A 22,281-nucleotide genomic window follows, 5' to 3' on the forward strand; every position below is an offset into this window, starting at 1 on the left:
TCATTTTATTTTCCTTTGTAGAGATCAGTTGTGCAGTGTGCCTTTGGAAAATATAGGATGGCATAATCGTAACTTTGCTATGCATTTAGATGCTTTTTTATTGTGCAGAATTTGCCTTCTTTTCTGTTACTCCTGCCATGCCAAGGAGTGTTTTCTTGTGCAGCCCAGAGTAGCAAGCAGATATCCAAACTTCTGGAGGTTTTCCTTGTTGTCAAATCATCCTGTGTCTCTTTTTACACCTTACTGCCTGATTTCTGTCTTTGCAGTGGTTGTGCCGACAGACCGTGGGCCGTCTGTGTTGTTTGACGTTCAAAACATCGATCATTAGACTGGTCGTGTTCAGCAAAGGTTGTTGCATCTGCTTTGAAGCAGTACACTTTCCTATTTCAATAGGAAGACAAAAAAAAAAATTCTGTTGCATGCATTTTGATGTTGAGGGACAGCTGCTTTAGTTGTAGAAGTTTGATTGGACTTGTCACTACTCTTTCCTTTTTAAAGAAATCCTTCCCTTACCAGAACTGTCCTTTAAAACTGTTCCGGATTGAAAATACTTGGCAGGACAAAATGCAGCTTCTTTCTTTTCTATCAGGAACTTTAAGAGTCCGTCATTACATTGATTTTAAAAAGCAAACAGTCTGCAGCTCCATAGTGTGGTTACTGAATAGGCTTCGCTTTTCACCCAGAATGACCACGCTTTATTGGAAAACTACCTTTGGCTTCCATTTCTTGGTTGGTGGAAATATTGACCACTCAAAGTTAATGATTCACTAATAATTTCTCCATTACAATAATTCCGCAAACAGCAGGAGAGAGAAATGCTGATGACAGTTTAAGAGAGAAAAGAGAGGAAAATAGCTGACAGAAGAAGCAGTCCTCCTATTGAGCAATTCAAATGCGTATTTCAAATAATTACAGGAAGAAATTACATTGTAATAAAATGCTGCCCTTTGATGGAACCACTCTGTAGTTATTTTCACAGGTGGTTTTACATACTAAAATGCAAAAGCCAGTGGTCGGAAACCTCTGGAAATCTTTGTGTAAAACTAAGAAAGAGTAGGAAACCTTCCCAATATTTAAGGTAAACTTTGACATCTTATTCTTAAGAGCAAGGATTTTTTATCACGACTGTTTTGTTGATTGCCTCATTAGGCATTTTCTGCTGGTTTGCACGTGTGGCTCAGATTTTTAAAAAGGGCTCTGGTACAATGGGAGCCACTTAAAATGTGTGTGGAGTGTGGTGGTGCTGGTGTGAAGGGTTTGCAGTAGCTTTTAAGGCTTTATGGCAGCCGAAATGAAGTCAAGTTTTTTATATTTTAGAAGATTCTGAGAGGATGTTTACATTGATTTTTTTGCATCTTTTTTTTTCTTTTGTATTGCTTAAGAGTTGTAGTTGTAGATGCATAGCTGGTTTGTTCATCTGTTTGTATGCTTTGTCTCCTGTACGTTAGTTTTCTTTTTTGTGTGTAGTGAGACATAACTTCGTTTCCCTGTTTTATAGGGGAGGGAGAAGGGAATGTGGTTCTGAAGTGTAAATCCCGTCTCACAGGATGTTTGTATGAGCATACACCTGCTTCCAAGCAAGCTACCAGATGATGTGTTTTTCCTGAGCTCCCCAGAGTTAGGGCTATCTGAGTGAAAGCAGGGGGCACCAGTAGAAAAGACACCTGAAGCCTCTGTAAGAGGATGAAGAAAAGAATTTGAGGCCATCTGCTTCCGAAGGGTGTCACCCAGCCTTACAAACACCTTGAGAAATGCCCGCAGAAACATCAGCGGCACCGTCTCCCTCCTTGGCCACAATTTTTCAGAGAGTTTTCCATGATAGAGTGAGAGGGGGTGCTGAAGGAGCACTGTGCTGTCACTAGTTTTGCTTTGAAAACTGTTTTAGGGTGGTAGTAGTGGGTTTGATTTGGGGCAAATCAAAGTTTAATTTCGACTCAGAATTTCTAAGGGACTTCTTACAGGGCTTTTATGGTTTCTTTTCTCTGATCTCTACCCTGTGCATTTGCTATCTTTATTTTTTTTCCCAGATGAATGAATGCAATTTTTTTTACTCATGAGTTTGTTGTCCCTCCATCACAAATGTGAAGCACCTCTTTAAAGCCTCCTTCGTAAGGACATAAATCTTCATACCTGTAGTGCATGGCCTCGGATACATTTAAGCTCCTAATGGGTATAAAAAGATAGCTGATCCTTATGGCATTATTTAAGTTATTATTTAGCTGTCATATCTTTATAATGTCATTTAGATTTTATGCTTGTCTATAAGATAAAGTTTTCAAATGTACCAAAAGCCTTGCTTCCATAGAAATGATCTCATTATTATTAAATGACTGTCTTGCATGCTCCATTCCATTATTACGTGAATTTTAGACCTGCAAACAGGCATGGTATTGGGCTCATCAAACCAGTGCTATTGGTTGAAAAGGCATTGTGATCATCTTTGGTGGTGTCCCAAAAGAGGTGTCAAGTTTAATCACTCTATTTACAAAAAAAAAAAAAAAAAAAAAAAAAAAGGGTTTAGTTATTGAAATCAGTAATATTTTGATATGAATGTTCGAATGTTTAGACTTTTAGAAATTAGGAGAACTTTTGGATCAGCTGTGTAGGTAAATAGATCTGGTGTAGAAACTGTACAGAATTTTCTTGAAGGAAAAAAACCTAGGATAAATTCTTTGATAGAAAGAAGGAGGAGAAAGATGCAGTTGAAATCTCTTTGACAGAGCGCCACTCAAATGGTATACTTCTAAACCTATTAGTTCAGCTTTGGTGAAGCTGTGAATGTGCTGGATGAATGTTTGTAGAAATTTGCTGTCTCCTCGTGGAATTCCAGGGTTTGTTTTTGTGTGTGTCACCCTGATTCCCAGTTTCTGCTGTTCCTAATAGAGCTGCTGCCCCGCAGTCACCAGAAGTAACGCAGTTTGCAGATGTTCAAGTCATTTGCTTTGGTTGTGAGCAAAAGCTGCTTTTCACTGCAAAGCATTCAGGTTTTGGGGCAGTGTAGGGTTTCTTCTAGCTTCATCGGTATTTATTCCTACTTGGGAGTGGGGAGTTAATGTTACAGAAAGCTTGCTGCTTCCTGCTTGGGTTGGTGGCAGTACTGTTGGCCCAAGCCTGTTTCGGCTGAACGCCTTACTCTAGCTCATTCAGAGTAGCTATAGACATCAAAACATCTCTCTTAATAGAATCTTTTCTGTTATGTTTCTTTGTGTGCAATTATAATCTCGCTGCCTTTAACATTCCTGGTTCATTATTGTTTTCTTCTGTGCAATAAAGGCAATTGTTTTGTCCCTAAAGTCTGCTGTGAGGGTTTCTAGTGGAGTAGGTAAGGAGATATACATGTTCATTATGTTGTTAAAATGTGCATTTCTAACATGTAGCTGTTAAAATAACAAACATTACTGGTAGGGTTGACTGGAGAATGGTGTCTCAATTGTGAGGCAGCCTGTAAGATACTCGGGTTGGAAATAAACCCAAAATACTTGGAATGCATTTAAAAAAACACCATGAATTGTACTGAAACATCCCTTTTAAGATAGGAAGCTTGGGTTTCACCTACGTTGGTATTTTTGTCAAGGACATTGGGAGGTGATGATTAGGGCAAGGACCCATGCTGTGGTCGGCTGTGGGGATGGGCAGGATCCAGAGCCTTCCCTTGTTTGATTCCAGAGCCCTGGTGCCAGCCCAGCCCCGCTGCTCAGCTCCTCCCTGCACCCACCTGGAGAGCTCTGCTACGGGAAGCTTCGGTTCCACTTCTTCCCCAGGATTGCCGTCCTCCTAACACGAGTGTAACATGAAATCTCCTAGTCACGGTGATCTCTCTGGGGACAAAAATAACGTTTTGTGTGTTACGGAGGAAAAGCTTGATTATGGGATTGGTGTGCCTGAAGTCAGGATCTTCCCTTGCAGTAGTGTCAGTTTCCTCCATTTATTTCCTCTTGCCAGAAATAATCTGACCACTTCAGTGCAGTTTAGAATTATAAGTGCTTTCTGGTTGGTGCTGCTTTACCAGCAGCACATGTAATAATTTTATATCAGCTATTTTACCGCAAATTTAGAAGATTAACCCATGCAAGGATTTCAATATGTTCTATTAGTCGTGGATCTGGTTTCATTTCACTGTATACATGCAACATTTCCTAATGTATTTCTTTAGTATTTAATATGTTTTCTTAGTAAACCCTTCAGAACTTATGCCCTAACCCTTGGGCATTATGTTCAGAGATTGATCTGTGGAGATTTTGAGTTTCCTGGCATGAATCTCATTGCAAGGCTTGAAACGTACATTACTGTTTTCAATATCGAATTAATTCAGAATCTTCATTAGCATGCAACAAGCTTTAATGGCTGAAGTAAAGAAATCTGTCTTGAGTACAAATGGCAGACATGAGTTGTATGGCTGTCATTTATTTGTTGTATGTATGCATCTCCTCTTAACCTGCGTCACTGCAGTAATTTGGGTAATTTCAGTTACAGTGGCACAGGTAGCAGGAGGTGTTGACCAACTGTGAAATAAGCATCAGGACTTCCTTGACCTTTGAAGGACATGGATGGGAAACCCTGTTCTCAGCTTGTTGTAATTGTATTCTTTGTTTCTGTACAAAATTAATGGGGAACAGAAAGGAAGAAGGCCACAGTATGTGTGCTTGAGATCAGCTCGCTAAGTGTTGCTGGGTTTGAGGTTTTGGTGTTTTTTTGTTTGTTTGTTTGTGTTTGTTTTTGTTTTTCTGCCTCGAGTGATCAGGTGTTAGACTGCATGGCCTCATAAGTGGAAATTCACTTTTCATATCAAACCTTTGTGTTACAGGATGGAAGACTATATTAATTTTGGTGTTCTGCTTTCTCTTGTAGCTACCCAGGGTTCTGTTGACATTCAGCATTTCGACTCTCATTCAGTCCTTAATTTGTTATTGATCACTGCCTCCACTAAGTAATCCTCTGCCTTTGGTTATGTTCCTATCCCCAGGGCATGGCTCAGTAAGATCATCAGTTGCCCAAAATATAAGCACTTGCCTAGTGCACTGCCCTATGCATTTTCCTGGGCTTTCGCTATCAAGAGATCGTTATACAGCGTGAGCTAAATATTCTTCCAGGTGCCTGGGAAACGTTCAAATCCCAGTGCAGAACTTTTCACATGCTGTGAAGTCTCTGTGCGCCCTCTGAACTCTCTGTGCATGTAAATACACAGCTTAAAAATGATGCTTTGTGCAAACACGCAGATGGGATTAATGGCTGTGGCTCATTACTGCCTATTGATTGAGATTAGACATCACCGGACAACCATTTGGGGCTGATAATGGATTTGAAATGGCTGACCCACAACTTTGGCTTTGAGGGGAACTGTGACACTGGCTTTGAGGGGAACTGTGACACAGGATTATCATTGTTAATACGGGTCATAAATCTGCTCCGTACATGGAATTCTTGTATCTGAACTCCTTCCAGACCAGGCTGTTCCCTACTTCAACAGCCCTTTATTAAAATTTGAGGTTTTGGAGTTGCTTCAGTGGAGGTAGAACGATGTGCCTGATGGGATGGGTGTTGAGATTTGGCATGACACACTATAAACATGCTGTTAATGCATATTATGGATACTGATTGGTACTGTGCATAGTTTTATGTGGGCTAAACACACCTATTTATTTTTAAAATGTAATACTTTGTAGGGAGAGTTTAGCTAACATTAACATTGATGAGGGAAAACATTGGAATGGTAGAAATAGATGGTGTTTCTGGAAAATGCAGACATTTTGCAATATTTATTGGTTAACCACCTTTCTTGGTTAAAAAGGTGTCCATTGGTCTCTAAATCTCGGAGGGACCCTTGCGTTGTCTGGCGCCTGCTGTCCTGACATGGATTTCGCTGCATCTAAGCTCCAAATATTGTAACCAGTTTATCTTTTTCCATTTTTATTCCTTACCTGATGTGCTTCCAAAGCCTCCTAAAAGGCAATTTTGCGTGTATTAAAAACTGTCTTCTACCAGGTGCCTAAATTATTTTAAAATCTCATTTAACCACTCTTAATTGCATGACATTGAAAGACAGCTAACCCATTTTTTATACTTTAAAAAGACTAGCCTGCAGTGAATGGCACATGCTCCGTATTTTTGCAGAGGTGTCTAGCTCATTTTAGCAAAGTAATGGATTTGAATGGAGCAGGCCTGACTGCGGTCTTTGTAGATTATAAGCTGAATGGGAACAATCTGCTACCTTGTGGACATAACAAAATATCATCATGATGCTGAGGCTACATTTCGAGCAGGCCAAAACCCGGAGTTAAAGGAATAACCGTGCACTGTGACAGAAACAAGCTGGTAATAGCAATGGGAGGTGGCACCGGGTAAAAAAAAATGGTTTCTGTGTCTGCGCATGGTTAGATGTGCCAGCTTCTACCAGCAGCAACCAGTTCAGAAAGGGAAAATGCTTTAAAATATGGAGGACTTGTTTATAAGTGACTTAAATTAATTCTGTGACAATTCGTATATACCATCCTGGGAATCTTTTTTGGTAGCAGGAGCATGTTATCTTTACAACATCGTAGCCATGAAAGTGTAATGTAGCCTCAAGGAAGTTTTAATAAATCAGGTGAACATTAAAGAATAAATAAATAAATACTACTTTTGTGATGCCAGTTCTCCTCCAGAAGCACTGAGGAGAGGGGTCATACCAAAACAATGCTTACTTTCTTTTTCCTTAATATCACACCCAGCTGTCGGTAAGATAGGATGGCGGGGAAAACAAGCGTCCTGTCTCAGGTCAATATATAGGCATAAACAAATGATCAAAAGATCGAGCAATTAGATAATATGGAATGAAAAATTACCTTGAGTTTGCACTTGGCATGCTATGCATTGACAATTTGCTGACAATTTCCAGCTGGTAGCTTTGCGTTGCAGACTTTTGCAGAAGTGTTGTAGGTTTTTTTCTCATTTTTTCTCAGACAGAAAGCCATGCACCTACTTGCTATCCAGCATCTGCTGATTTCTGCACTGCTTTCTGTCTTGGAAACTTCTTCATTGGTTTACAGAATATCAGTTTAGGATTGATTTTGCATCTTTGAAATTAAATTCTTTTTTTTCGCCTCAGCTTTGGTGGTAAATGAGGAAAAGACAAGACATTTTCATGGTTATACTTCTGAGTATTCTAGCATTCACCTTCTGTATAAATGATATTTTATGTCTATTAATAAAAAAGGAGTAAAATTGGGCTTAAGATTATTCCAAAGGATGTAACATATTACAATTAAGGTATGTCTTAGACACATACAGTCCATGAGGATAATGAAAGCAACAGCCAAAACAAACCATAGGCATCAAAAAAATAGGGGTTTTAATACAAAATATCCCTTAGAAGAATTAACGTGACTCCAGGATTAAAAGAATAAAAGTGAACTACGTCTTAAGGCTGTATCTCAAGGATACAAAATCTCTTGGAAGCAAAATCTTTGCTGCTGTGAATGTTGTTCAAATGCAGGCTCAGGACTTTGGCTGCACGTGCCAAATTCTCCTGCCCTGCCATCCTGTTCCCGACAGCGAGTACTGGAGAATGCCCAGGCATGGGTAAGAACGGGAAAAGCATTTGTGAAGGCTTGTCTCAGTACCCTCCTGGGCTCTGCTGCTCATTTCAGAGAAGTTTTGAGCCAGATGCTGTTTCCGTGTAACCCTTGATGTATTCCTCTTCCAGGACTCCGTGCTGTCTTCCTCTGCACTCGCAGAGCGTTGTGTCCACACCAGCCTTTAGCAAGGAGCTGGGCAAGTCTCCTGCCTGCTGTGGAAAAAATCACCCGTTGTCCTTTCAGTGTTTTCTTACAGGAACCTTTTTAATGACCTGTTGACCCCGATGTGTTTTAAATTCAGCCAGTTTTCGCCCTCTCTCTGGTGAGAAGCAAACTAGTGGCTGTGACAGAAATGCACCACGGCAAAGCAGGGCAATAAAGAAGAGTAATGATGACTGTGGAGCTGAACTCAGGCTTGGCATTTCCATCCCTTCCCTTGTTTCTAGTATCAAATGGAACAGAGTGTGTTTAAATGCTGCTCTCTCATGACCTGAGGTGGACCTTACTGGTAGGTGTGTGCTTCCCTAATGCAACTATCTGCATTGCAGTTCTTTGCCTTGTTCCCTAGCAAAACAAAGCTTACAAGGATGCGCTCCCTGCGCTGCTTCCGCACAGGTTCCTTACCCCCTATCCTGTGCTCCCCGGTAACTTTTAACCTGCAGGCTAACTCTGACAGAGTTTGAGAGACCAGAGTCTAAAGGATGGAGCAATTCCTAACATACATATTTAATCAACAGCTAAGGTGATGGTGCTAGGAGGCAAAAGACTCATCCATAGGCATTCAGGCTTCATTAGCTCTGTTTTTCATGGAACAAATCTCTTTTCTATTAAGAGTTGCACAGCTGTACACTAAACACTTCCTTCTTTCTTCACTATCTTTCCTCTTTAGCTTAGCATATAATGTCACCAAAATTAGTGATCTCTAACAGTATTTGCAGTTCTGCCCTTGGGTTTTGGTGTGCTTTGGGTCTACCTGCTCTGATAGTGCCAATAGTCCAGTGACTTTTAGAATTGTGCTTTAGAAGAATTGCATGAATAAAGTAAATGAGAGAACATTTTTCCAGTTGCTTAGGATTGATTTTACTGTATTCATTTGCCATTGTAAAAAGCTGTTAATCCTGGAACATTTTAGACTACATGCTTATGATGTGTTGCTGAGTTGCTGATACTGCACTGCTAAGTTCCTGTTAGCTGCTGCAGCTCTCCTGGGACACAAAACTTTAACACAAGTGGTGTTGGTTTTGGTGCGTTGCTTTGAGAACTGTTATTTGCCAGCACTGTGTGTAAGGCTTTGCTCCCCTCCTCTTGATTTAGGCTGTAACTGTCTCAGGAAAGGCGCTGCATTTTGCTTTATGTCTGCAGAACACCGGGCATGTCCGCACCACTGCATAAATAATACATACAAATGCTAGCAGCACAGATGTTGCTCCATTCACTCAGTGCCGTGTAGAATAGAGCAGTGAAATTGTTGCCTTGTTCACAGGACTGGTGCTGACAACTTCTAAAACTGATATTGCTGAGATTAACTCTGAATATGAGGTACGGTGGACAGAGAGCTCTGCATTGCTGTTAGTTACCAACTAAACTGTAGGGAAAGGAAATGTAACCTGTCTGCACCAGTGCTCGGAGTAAAGCTCGGTGAACGCTCAGTGGTTATGAAGAGGTATTGCTCTGGTAGTTTTGGGATACTGAGAGAGAGACCCTCAGGCACCCGATGGCTTCATCCATTATTTTGGCTATGCAAAAGGGCAACCTGTGTAAGTTTTTTTGAAGGATGGGGTCCGTGGTCAGGAAATCTTCAGATTTTCCCAACTGGTTTTGCCCCGTGGCCTTCCCATGAGGGGCCCTATCTGCAGCTGCCCTGACGCTGCCGTGCTGGTCAGCTCTTGGCAGCACAACACCATCCCGGAAGCTACTGCTGACATCTTACCTGCATTCCCTGAAGGAAACCATCACCTGAAATGTCCTAGGGTAATGCCATGCTGAAGGGGGTGCTCTTGCTGAAAGCAACCCTTTATTATTGATGTGTCTGCAAGTGGGTAAGGTAATTCATTGAAGGAGAGGCATCTTGCTGTGAGAACAATGAATCTGGAAGAAGGAGGAATATATAATGAAAGGGAATGTGTGTGTTGAGAATATGAGGGAGGGAAGGTTCGTTAAGGTTTGCAAAGTTAATGGTCCATCTGCTCCTGTGGGCCGTGGAATGAGCTCTTCCAAGGATCTCTCCTCTCTGAGCATTTCAGGAATGGCAGGATATAGCATTGATGGAGTACCTGAAATCAGTGGAAAAGTAGAACTGTATCCATATTTGCTATTAGGGAAAAAGACCTGTCCCTAGAAACAGTGTGGGAATTACAGATGTAACAGGCTCCATTGTCTAGAACATTGTCCAGAGAGTTTATTCTGCACAAAGACTTGGTTCCAAGCTATGCAGGTGTATTTTGGCTGCGCTAGTGCTTTAGTCAGCTAGACAGTCTAAAGAGAAAACCCTCAAAACAGAGCAAGTGAGACCATGTGAAGCCAACTGATTGGGTCTGCATAGCTTTGTAACCAAATACACTGCTAGTTTCTTTAAAAGTGAATAACTAAGTTTATTGCTAGCACCAAATTTCTAGAAGCTGTCAAAGTTATTTACGTAATTTGAATGTTTGAGTTGACAGAAGAAGATCAGGTTTATGTTGTTCTTGTCTCCTAATACATTGTCTGGTTCCTTGATTTGTTTGGTGAATACAAAGAATTAAAAGTGTTTAATAGCTTCTGAATTAAAGATATACATATGGCACAGAACTAATTGGAGCTTTCTCTGTTAGTGATCAATTTTAAATTCAAATGGAGATTATGTATATAGCTGTTGATAATTAAGGCTGAGCATATACTGTTGTATTTCCATATGGTTTTATATTAAAAATCAGTGTGCATTTTGTTTGAAAATCAGTCAAACATTAGAGGATTGTGTGGATATTATAAACCGACAGACTTAATCATTAAAAACATCCACTTTTCCTGATTTATTTTTTTCAGATAATCTTGTATCACATGTATAAAGTGATTGTGCGATTAAAGAAGAGTTGCAGCTCTGTGTAATGAAACAATACCTGTTTCTGAGCATTTTAGTGCAGGCAAAAACGACAATCAGTCTGTTCCTCAAAACTTCTCCTCCACAAACCGCTCTTTTGTCTCCACGAGCTCTGCTTTTCTCCCCTTTGGTCTGTGAGGAGTGCTAAACCTCATTTGTAACTCTTTCCCCTGCCACAGATTGCCAAATTGAATCCATTTGTGCTACCTTCCTGCTCATATCTGTTTTCTGAAAGATTTTCATCGCTGCCTGGATGGTGTCTTCTTAAAATGCAGCCCAAGGAACCAGTTCTTCATGTGGCATTTTTGGGATTATATATTAAAAAATGCATAAGCAATAAATCTTTTTTTTTGCGATTCACAACAGTGGCAGTGCCTGCTGCCCTCTGAATCAATTATAGATTTCATCAGTCCCACTTTATACCTGCTTCTGAATTTGTTTTAAAATAGATCTTATTTCATAAACGTATAAAGGGTATGGTAATTTGTCATTTCACTAATTTCATCCATCTCCAGAAGTGAGATCTAGGTTGAGTTATTAAAAGTACAAGTGTTTCATTAATAAAAACACATTTATTCCTAGCAGCTTGACAAATCAGGTTCTCCTCCTGCAGCCCTCACTCTGGCTTCAAGCCTTTATGCCTTGCTGTACGTGAACATGCCTCAGAATTATTACTGGGCTGCGTTCAAATTTTTTAGAGATTAAACTCACAAAGCTTTGTCTTAGGTAGGGGAACGCATCTGCCTTAATGAGGATTATAATGGTATTTTCACAGAAAATAACAATCTAAACTATAAGTGTTAAAAAATGATCAAAAGTTTAGTTAGGTGGTATTTCATAAAGGCAAAATTCCCCTTAAGATCTATCAAATAAATGATGCACATATTTCAAGCTGTCTTAGATGCTTTTATGAAACAATCTGGTGAACATCTATTGGAAAAGTAGGTAAGGAAGAATAAAGCCGACACGTTATATTTTGACAACCTTTCCCTTCTGCCCTCTTTTCATTTTTTTTCTTTTATTCTTTTTTTAACAGTAACAGTGAACTAAATATTTAGGTAGTCTAAGTTTTACAGTAGTGTTGCTCAAATCAACCAGCAAGCAGTTTTACATCCAGAGCTTTGGAAGAAGGACTTGTACCACCTGTGCTAACGTACTTCCCATTATTCCGATAAAAACAGTGTTTATTGGATCCTAAAGGCTAGATCTTTTTACTGATGTTGGTGAGATAACAGCAGAGAAATTAGTCTGAATACCCAAGGTTAGTATATTTTTGGCCTTCACTTGTTTTTGTAACTAAAATAGAAAAGCTTCACCATGACTGGTATAACTTGGGAAGGCTGCATTAACTTTTTTCAGTGTTTTTAAAAGGCTCTGGGATCAATGGGTGTGGATCAGTCTGTAACCTTTCTACTGGGAAGACTGGTAGAAATGATATTAAGAAGCAAAATTTCGGGATCCTGGATACATTTGTATTACTGAAGCGCACTGGGAGGTGTGGACACAGCTTTGAATATTGTCTCAGAAATCTATTAGAGTTCTCTGAAGGGCTCACTGAGCATTTGAACAGGGGAGATCTCATAAATTTGGTACACTTGGATTTTCACTAAATTCTTCTTAAGGTCATTCAACAAAAACTCTCAAAGAAGCAAAACTGTCATGAATAAAAAGGAAAAATCTCTTGTGAGTTTAAAAAGTGGTGAAAGGGTAGGAATAAAATGTCATGTTCAGAATGGAGAAATGACTATCTGAGACCCACAGGGATCTGTGCTGGGACCGAAGTTATTAAGCTGATCTTGGAAACTGGGGAAAAGAATGAGGTGGAAGAATTGCTGATCAGAATAATTAGGGCAGTGAAAATGCTGGTTGCATGTTAAGAATTGCAGGAGAAGAATTCCAGTTGTAACAGTTGATGATGAAACGGCAGATGAAAATCAACGCAGATGAATGCAAAGTAATGGGGGTCTTTAGCTTTGTGGGTGAAATACTGTGATAGGTAACCTGTAATATCACAATTGGCTTGGAGAAGGTAAATGTGTAGTCAGTGTGTACTTTTAATCACAATATTAGAATTAGACGCATCAAATGAAATGAAGTAAGGTATTTATGACCCTCAAATAATTTGTCACACAATGCCTAATTACATTTTGGAACTCTTGACACAAGAGATTGTAGGTACCAGTGGTGTGCATATGTTCAAGAATTAACTTGCCGTGGCAAAAACAGTCTGTGGATGGTTGTTAACTATGAAGATATACAGCTTCTGTCTCAAAGAAGTCCTGAGCCACAGCCTGGGGCTGGGAGAGTGTTATACCACTCTGCTTATTTATTCTCACTGGTTTCTATTAATTAAGACTGCACTCCTAGTTGTGGTGTAATGTAAGTTGCTGAACCACGTGGACCTTTAATCTACCACCGTGTCCATGCTTCCGTGTAGTAGAACCATACTAGATAATACCTGAAGTTTTGGCCATGAAATCTGAGTTGGATGCTGTATTTTCCATTTATGTAATGCACCAATGAAGTAGACAGTGAGTGCGTTAGAGTGCCTGTATTGAGTCACAAGAGAGAAAATTAGGATGCTTAAACAATAATTTATATGTAGCAAATGCTGTGGATTTGGCAAATAAATACTTCAGTGAAGGTATTTTATTCTATTTTGAAAGCTGTTCCCTGGGCTTAAGTTATTTTATCAATAAACTCATAAATAGGCTACAAAAAGTAAGAAAGTCGTTTCTGGAACCCATATTTACTTTCTTATGGAAGATAGTTACTTCATATCTTTTCTTCTCCTTTGATAGCACATTTAATACATGACTGCTTCATCTATGATATATCAGAAAGCAGTGTTAAGTAAAAATATGATTGCAAATAAATTTTTATTCATATGTGTTTTAATGTAAAATCTACAGTTGTTATTTAACCATTTTTTCTAAACTACTCTTTACTTTTCCTTGCAACAGTGGCACCCAGTTGGTCACCTCTAGTGGAGATGCAACAGTGCGGATCTGGGACCTTTCAAAGGGTGGATGCATTCTGACTTTGCAAGGACATGCCCAAGCTGTATGGGACTGCTCGTGGCATTCCTGTGGTGATTTTGTGGCTTCTGCCTCTATGGACAGCACCAGTAAAATATGGGATGTGAACAGGTATGGACTTACTGGAGATACTTAGCTGATGGATAGCTTTTCTTAATAACCACTGTTTTGTGTTTTAGCCCACTCAGAGAGATGTCCAGCACCAGTTTGTGGATCTCACTTTAGGAATGTGAAGGGATTAAAGGGGGTGGTGCAGAACAAACAACTTTGATGTCATTTACTAGATAAAGGCTTTACAAATTCAAGAGCCGGGAAGGAGTTAAAAGAGTGCCATGAACAGTATTTGCTTTTATTTGGCATCTGTGATTCTGTGCTTGTTTTTGTTGTTGTTATTGTAGGGTTTTGTTTGGTTTTAAGGTCACAGCTTTGTGAAACTTCAGTATGTAATTTAAATAAGTAACAACAAAAATTTAATTTGGTTTTCTATTTTGTATTTCTAGCTTATGAGCACAACACACTTTAATTTTAGGTTAGACAAATGGAAATTTATTTTATTCATTATATATGTTTTGGCAAGGTGTGAGTCCTGATTAATAAATCAGCTATACCTCTTCATTTTCTTTATTACTCAGGCAAATGTATTTTTATGAAGGTGCTTCTGGAAATACTAGTATATTCCTGCTTACCACTTAATTATTAGTTCTTCAACTTTATTCAGTTATATTTGAGGTGACATATTTTGAATAATGTACGCCTTAAAGGAATGGAATGGGATTTTGTTTTGAACTGTTCCTTTTAGACTCCTGAGTAACTCAGGAATAGTATTACTGACACCCCTGCACTGTATTTGGTCTGATTTCTAACAACTGAATGTCATCAGTCCGCGGATAATTCTCCAGTCTCATTTGTGTTTTCCCTGGTTCTTTATCATCCAGTCCTAACGGGTTTGCCATTTCCTCTCTGTCTTTTTCTTCCTTTGTATTTGAATGAGGCAAAATACTGCTTCAAGCTTGTTGGCCACAACAGGGAAAGAAGCTTCACTGGAAAAGCAAAGGGACACTTTCTTCTCTCTCCCATTTTGTCTAGATCAGCCCCAGTCTGCTGCAATTGCAGTGAGCCCTGCAACCAAGATCCAGAGCCCTATATGGGAGCACACTTGGTGAAGCTGGTGCAGGGTTTTGGTTGTAAGTGAAGTACTTCATGGATGAGTTGAGATTTTTTCAAAATTTTATAGTTCGGTCAAATATGAACAGATTTTTTTTTGAGAGCTAATTAAAACTCTGTCAGCATCAGATTCTTAGCCTTGCCTTCAAATCAAGAAATGGGGAAGCATTAAATTATATAAAAAAAAACCACATTGTTTTCAACATGAGATAAGTAGTGTATCCTTTCACTCCCCTTATTCTTAAAAGTGGATGAATTATTTTGGCTAAGCGGAGAGCAGCAACTAAAACAAAAGCTTGAAACAAACGTTCAGGTTTCATAAAACCACAGACAAAGGAGTTTTAACTTTTGACGAAGTTCAAGGCAATTAGAATTAGGTTTTATAACAGAAATTGTCAGCCAGTTCTGATAACAGATGATGCTTCCACCCTCACTGCCAATAATAGGGATTAATGGTCAGTGTTCTGCTGAGAGATGAAAGCACTGGAAATCTATTGTATCGTTGCCTCTTTTCTTAACCTGTTGTAGCATTTTAATACTTTGATCAGCCTTTATGGCATATGCGTGACCTTTAAGAAATAATACTAAGAATAGCTTTAATTTTATGTCAGAATGGGTTTGAATTTGCATAAGGGAGGTTTTGTTTAGACATTTTAAAATATCTTCTCTACCAAGGAAGCTTTTGTAGTCAGAGGTATCAAAGCAAATCTTCATCGCCAACCCATGCCTCCCACTCACACTCATTAACAACTCTCATTTCTACCTTCAGTGTATCTGATGTGCATTTTGCTTTTGAAAATTCTAAGAGTGAGGAGCGCAGCCATGATGTGAAAGGCTAGTTATCAGCATATGATTAGTGAGACCCTAAGTCATGCAGAACACTCAGTGGGTAAAGGGAGCAGGAGTGCTTAAAAGGGGAATATTCAGAAGCACATAGAAAGCTTCACTTGCACACCTCACTGGTGGACTTCCAGTCTGCTCACAATAAGAGTCCATGTGTTCATCTATGTTACATTAACTAGGTCCAAAAAATCAAGTTATGTTCAGCTAGTCTGTTTGGATGAACTTGCAAGGTATGTAGAAAAGATGCTGTACACACCTAATATAACATGGGTACAGCAGAAAAATGAGGCACTCTCGAGGAGTCTCTGTTAAAAAAAAAAAAAAAAAAAAAAGGATTTGATGACAAGACCATGATGGTTTCAGGGTTAAGACATCTTACCTGAAAACCTGCTTCTGCAGAACAGTCAGCTGCAGTCCATCCTTATGCCCAAGTTAACTGAATTCCAGTGAAAAAGCAACCCATACAGAATACATGGCAATATGCGGAGAGAGGGGAAAAAAAAGTTATTGACAGATTAACTTGGTATTTTCAGTTTGGCTTGTTTATTTGTTGGTGTTTCTATATAGAAATGCTACAGAAAAGAAGCCACAATGTATTTTGGCTTGGCAGTACTACTTGGCTAAGCTAATTGGCTGAGTTTGGCAACACTTAACCCTAGGCGTTGCCCAGAGTGCCACCTATAAATCTGTTGTGTGCCTGGAGTTCTCCGATACGCACGAAGCCAGCTGTGCTGGGTACCATATAACCCCCATTTGGACACTTTTTACAGTCTGAGTGCATGCAACAAAACAGGAAGGTGGAGCAGGCTCACCACAAAGGTTTTCAATGCTTAGAAAATCTTTTTCTTCTCATCCTCCCAGAATGTATGCTTATCTACTCATCTTCTGTAGACCTCTCCTTCTCAGGTGTCTGCCAGCTGCCACGAGCTGTCTCTGAACAGGGGACGGAGCCCAAGATAACATGCTTGTGTTAGGGTAGTATCAGTGATCGCAGGTACTCTGCTTAATATAGTGATTCATTCTTTCTACTAAGAAGGAATTAACACTTTTTAAGTGAGAGCTTTCTTTCTTCCCTTATATATATATTTAAATATACGCCTGCTTTCAAAATGAATATTCTTGGAAAGCGTCACATGGAGGCAGGGGGCAGCAAGACGAGTATCAGAGCTACCAATTGTCACCTCTCTATAAGGGATATTACTAAAGGTACTTATATTTGTGGCATGTATTTACTTACATTTCTGTAATGTTTGGTAGTTGTCCTTTTGTTTCCAGATTTCATAAAGCTGCTCTTGTATATTAAAAACATACTTTTAAAAATCTATAAACATAACTTTTGAAATTACTGAAGCAGTCTTCTGTAGTTGAAAACTTGGTGTCATGAAAGTGGGGAGGGTTTTCCTCTTTTAACACCGAAACCCAAGGTGCAAATTTCACAATCGTCAAACTCATTATTAGAATCCAAAGAATACAGGGTGTATAGCATCCCTGAGATAGGAAAAGGTTTCCAACAGTTTTAATAAATTATATAATTGGTTACCAATGATAAGAAAATTGAGCTTGCTAATTGCTTGAGTTTTGTTTTACTAGGAGGTGAACCTATTGCCAAATTAATTTTGTTTGCAGTAGGTATTTTTCACAGGCATTTTTTTTCTGTGTAGGTTGGAAGGGGTCTGTCATATATCTAGCCACAGCTGACATTCCTACCAGGCGGATAATGGGAGGTAGCTTTAGTTAAGTGTTCTCCGTGACAACTTATGTGCCCTTTATCTAAAGGTCTGTGCTGAGTTTAAAAAACAACAACAAAGAAACGAAAACACCAAGCAACAGAAAACATTAACAAACAAAAATGCAAGCACCTTTCATCTTCTCTGAGGAGACAAATGCATGCTAAGATGTGACCATTTTCCATGTTACAGCAGGGCTTGAGGCAGGCTGAGCTCTGATGTTGAAGCTTCTCAGTGCTTTCTGCTGGGAGAATTGGCTGCTTTTAAAGGAAATGAAAAATAAAATGCCATAATATCCACAAAAAAACAACAAAACAAAACTCTAATGTACCTGCCATGGTTTGAAAAGTAGAAAACAAAACAGCAAAACCCCGGTATATCTCCCGTCTTCAAGGTTATACCATCTTTTTAATGATTTTAGTGAGCAACTTGAACAGGAAGTGAGGGAGGGAAGGAAGAAGCTTAGAAGTTGTAAGTAGATTTTATTCAGCAGCATAGCTTAGATTGAAATATACGGTCAGCCATGTTAATAGCTCTGCAAACAGTTCCAGGATTGTTTTCTCAGACCATAAATTCAGACTGTCAAAGTCATTTTGGATTAATTTCAATTATCCAATTGTAAATATCGTCAGAGATTCACAGCCTGATCTCTGATATGCAAATCCAACTGAACTTCATATATCTCATGCAAACACAGGCGGTTAATTAGTTTTGCAAACATGTGCTGTAGACTATATGTTAAACGCAAAAAATGTTATTTATGTTTTAAGCCTGAGAAATTATGGGCACCGAAGCCAGAACATTCAGGATTAATGTACAACTTTTTCCCCTCTGGTTTATCCATTATATAGTCACTGGGCCAGTTCTCTGTTCTTCTTTGATTCCTTTTGGTAGTGCAGAACATGGCAGAATTAGGGTACAGAGAAATGTAATCGTGTACTGTCCTGCAGCACACCTTGGGGGGAATGAAGGTCTGGGAATGGATGCCCTCGCTGGTTGCTGGGTTTTAATCTGCATTTTCACTTAACTTCCTTGCCTTTTCACTTAACACAATACATTCTGTCTAGGTCCCTGTCATTTTTCCCACGCTCAAAATTTTATTTAAAAAGTTTAAAAATATGTAGTTGTTTATGTTGATCTTCACTCATTACATTGATGCAGTTCTTCAGATGAAAATTTAAAAAAAAAAAAGAATATAAAAAAAGAATATATCACTGTCATTGTTAATTAACCTGTACAACCATTAATACAATATCTTGTTGCTAAGGTGTTAATATATTCTTTTACTTATTTTCAAATAGACACAAAATAATTGTTGACTACTTTTGCTTTTCTGCCCCCAAATTGGGAATTTTCCTTTCTTTATCTAGAAAGAAAGACACAGAAGAATTCCTGGTATATTTACATAATTCCTTCTTTTGTTCTTTAGCCTACATTAAGCAGAGGCTTAGCTTCTGTTATCTCATGTCTCCGCTTGATCATTGCTGGGTTTAGTTTTACTTCTTCCCATAGGGAGCATTTTAATTTTAGGAATTTAGAGGGAGGGTAGTGTGCATGTAAAAGAAATACAGCAGGGATGGATTCAGTTTCATTAGGAGGTGATAATCAGCTATAGCTTCCCTTGGAATAATACCGTGCAGTGATGATGATGCACACTTTTTATTTTTAACACATCTTGACAGAGTGTGCAATGCAAGACGTGATTAAATAGATTCTAAATTACTATGATAGTGGCTTTTTATTATTTTGCTTTAGTCTCAGTGAAGAAGTTCATGTTGCTTGGCTTAACACGTTGGGTAGTCAAACTGGTTGCTTTATACCATCAAAACTACACGAAGATACAGAGTTGAGCCTAGGTTCCTTGGGCTTCTTGTACATTACACTCTGCTACATTTTCTTCCTTTTTCCTTATACAATAGCCAGCTTTGAAATGAAATATTGACCATCAGGTTTGTAGCTATTTCTCACACCAATACAACTATCCAGATCAGGTCTCTATCAAGCCTCCATTGAAGAACCTCATGAAGATTTGAAAACAGAGTCCCAGTTCTGAGCCTGTACCCATCCTTGTCGAAACGCCCCTGGCTAGTGGCTGGTACCTGGCTCGCTTCTCAGCGGGACGAGAACGTGTTTCACTGATGCCCACAAAAGCAAAGCTAATGTATTTTCAGAAGAAGACGAATGTCCTCCAGGAAATTAGAAGGCAGGCAGAAAAACTCGGAGGAGCTGTGGAAGGTCCATCTTTGGGTAGTTTGTAACGTGTGTCCTGACAGCCCATCAGGAAGCGCTTGCTATTTTGATAAAGGAGAATTCCCGTTGGAATCCTCGGAGGAGTACTACGGAGACAACCTGCTGTTAATCCCTCAAATCAAAGAGAGGCCCGTGCCCGAGCCTCCAAATTTATAATTGTGTTAGAGTTCCATAACACATTTTTCAGGACCAAAGAAAGTCTAAAACCTAGCTTTTGTAATTCCCAGAGTACCAATTGTAAAAATCAATTTAAAGATGTGAATTATCAGGCAAAAAAAAATCATATCTAAAGCATAGCTGTTGGGTTAAGGGGAAAATACGGTTTAATCTCCACAATGCTAAAAAAGATGAATCTTGAAGTACAAAACCAAAGCGCCTAAACTCCATATTGTAAACTTATTTGAACTTGTACAGAGTTGTAAAAGAAAACCAGCACTGATTGTTAAGGGGAGGTGTTTAATATGGTCATGTATTTGCAAGTCTAGAAAACCTGACCAGTTGTGCCTTGTTCTCAAGGAATGCTTGAGCTGGGCAACTGCTGCAATTATTTCCATTTGGTGAAAACTAAGGGCAAAGGCGTAGTGCTTCACTCAAGGCCACGTAGTTGGTTATTACTGAAGCCATCATTGAAAACATGACTTCCAATTCCTTGGTAACATTAAAAAAAAAAAAAAAAAAAAAAAGAATTGTCTTTGAACTCCCCTGCACGATGGGAAGGAAGCAAATCAAAGCAGTAGTAGTATAAGTCATGAGAAACCTATGAGTATGTTATTTCTCTGTGCCTTGACGAATGCAGTCAGTGCAATACCGAACTTGCTTGTAGTTGCATAGCAGTGTTCAAAGCTTACAGAAATTAACAGCGTATGCAGTTAGCGGTATTACAAAGGCTGGCAGGTTTTGTGCTTCGTGACACAAACTAATTGTTTTGGATGCAACTGAAGCATGCCTCCGTGGAATATCCCTGTGAAATGTACAGGAATTGCGTAGCTTCTGCTGAAGTGTTCATATGGGTGGCTGTTGGCTACAGGTCTAGAGAAACCAGTGGTGTTTTTTTTTATTGGAACTGTCAATGACAATTCATGTTGTACATGAGAAGCATATTTGAATTTCTTAGTAACTAGAATGACAAGGCATTTTTTTTAACATCAAAAATATTTCAGGCCTTTTTCTGTCTTTTCAACATTTCTGAAAAAGCAGGAGCTTTGCATTCTGGTTTCTGCTACTGGTCTCAATGCATAGCACTGTTTTTGACCAAGGGAAGGGCAAAAATCACACTGCTACTTTATTTATTTATTTATTTATTTATTTTAACTAGGCTGTGGTGGATGGAGCTGCTTTCTAAAATGTTTGAGTTCTTTTCTCTGTAAATATTTCTGGTGGCTTATCTGAACTCTACATTCAGCTATCTGCAAAAAGATTTGTCTTTTTTTTTTTTTCAGGAAAGATGCATTTGATTTACATGAAACTGTGTATCTTATTTTATCTCAATAGCTTCCTTGCTTCTATTATTTCAGCATCCACTATGGCTTGGAAAGCTGTTCAGAGGGTCAGTATTTTTGTGTGTTCCCGTTGCCCTCTGTCAGCCCAGGGATGCACCAGTTTCCTAAATGATGTATAGCTGGCTGATGGATTCCTCTTAGCAGAATGCTTTATTTATTTCAACTGCTAAGCTAATGCGATATTCAGCAAGTTGGATGCCTTTCTACTTGGTTTCCCTTAGTTGTCAAAATGCCTCCTAGATTCTCTGACAGCTGGTTCAAGAGCTGGCTGCAAGGGATGGAAGGCTTCCTTCCATCAAATCCTAGCCACCAGGTCCAGAAAACTGAGTCCACTTGATTCTGAATACTGTAGTAGGCTCAGTTGTTTTCTCTCTTTGACAATGTGCATGTTGAAATCTTTGTCTTACTCCTAAGTGTGCAGGTGTTATAACTGTAGCTCCTGCAAAATAATGTCCAGATCTTGACAGGGTGTTTCCTCTGTCCTGCATTCGGTATTCAAATGCAAAGGAACAGCAGTCAGACATTCAGCACATTTTAAGTGATAGCGTGTTTTTTCTCTACATATCCAGGCTCATTATCTAGCTGTTTTCTCTCTCCTTTGCATTACATCCATTCATTACTGGCAGTCTTTTCTTTGCCTAACTTGTTTTCCTGGAGATATTGTCTTAGAGCGTCTGAACCAAAACAAAAATGAATTGTACCAACAGAGAGCAATTCATACGGCAGTGAGAGCTGTCAGATGTTATTACAGAATTCATTGAAGACAACAGTTCATTAAAGTGAAGTATTTCAATCATCACAGCCATATCCTGTCAGTACCAGTTAGGGCAAATATTACATGGATAGTCTGTGATACATGGAGTACTGTTACCCAAAATCGTGTGCTGCAACACAAGTGATTGTAGATTGTTTCTCTGCTCATATCTCCAGTGAATAAACAAGAGCAGGAGGGTGTCTTACCATTCATAAGCAGCAGTATTTGGATAGGCATCTCCACTTGAATGTTCAACTCTTTTTAGCACTGTATATCTTCTAGTTTGAAATTACACGAGCTGGTCATTAGATTTCAAAAGGAAGGTCTGCTGTAATGGATGCCTTTCTACATATACATCTCGATTGTTTGAATTCTTG

The 22,281-nt window shown here is 39.1% G+C and overlaps 1 protein-coding gene across 4 annotated transcripts in view; it reads left to right on the forward strand.

The window, feature by feature from the left end:
- The window catches only part of SPAG16 (sperm associated antigen 16), a 403,853-nt gene that overhangs the window by 224,896 nt on the left and 156,676 nt on the right, over nucleotides 1-22,281 (forward strand). For all 4 annotated transcript variants that reach the window (XM_040561425.1, XM_040561424.1, XM_040561423.1 and 1 more), the window contains one exon: nucleotides 13,593-13,778. In XM_040561425.1, coding sequence (XP_040417359.1) covers nucleotides 13,593-13,778 — 186 coding nt within the window. The remainder of the gene's footprint in view (nucleotides 1-13,592; nucleotides 13,779-22,281) is intronic.

This window comes from Cygnus olor, chromosome 6 (assembly GCF_009769625.2).
Source record: "Cygnus olor isolate bCygOlo1 chromosome 6, bCygOlo1.pri.v2, whole genome shotgun sequence".
Lineage (NCBI taxonomy): Eukaryota > Metazoa > Chordata > Aves > Anseriformes > Anatidae > Cygnus > Cygnus olor.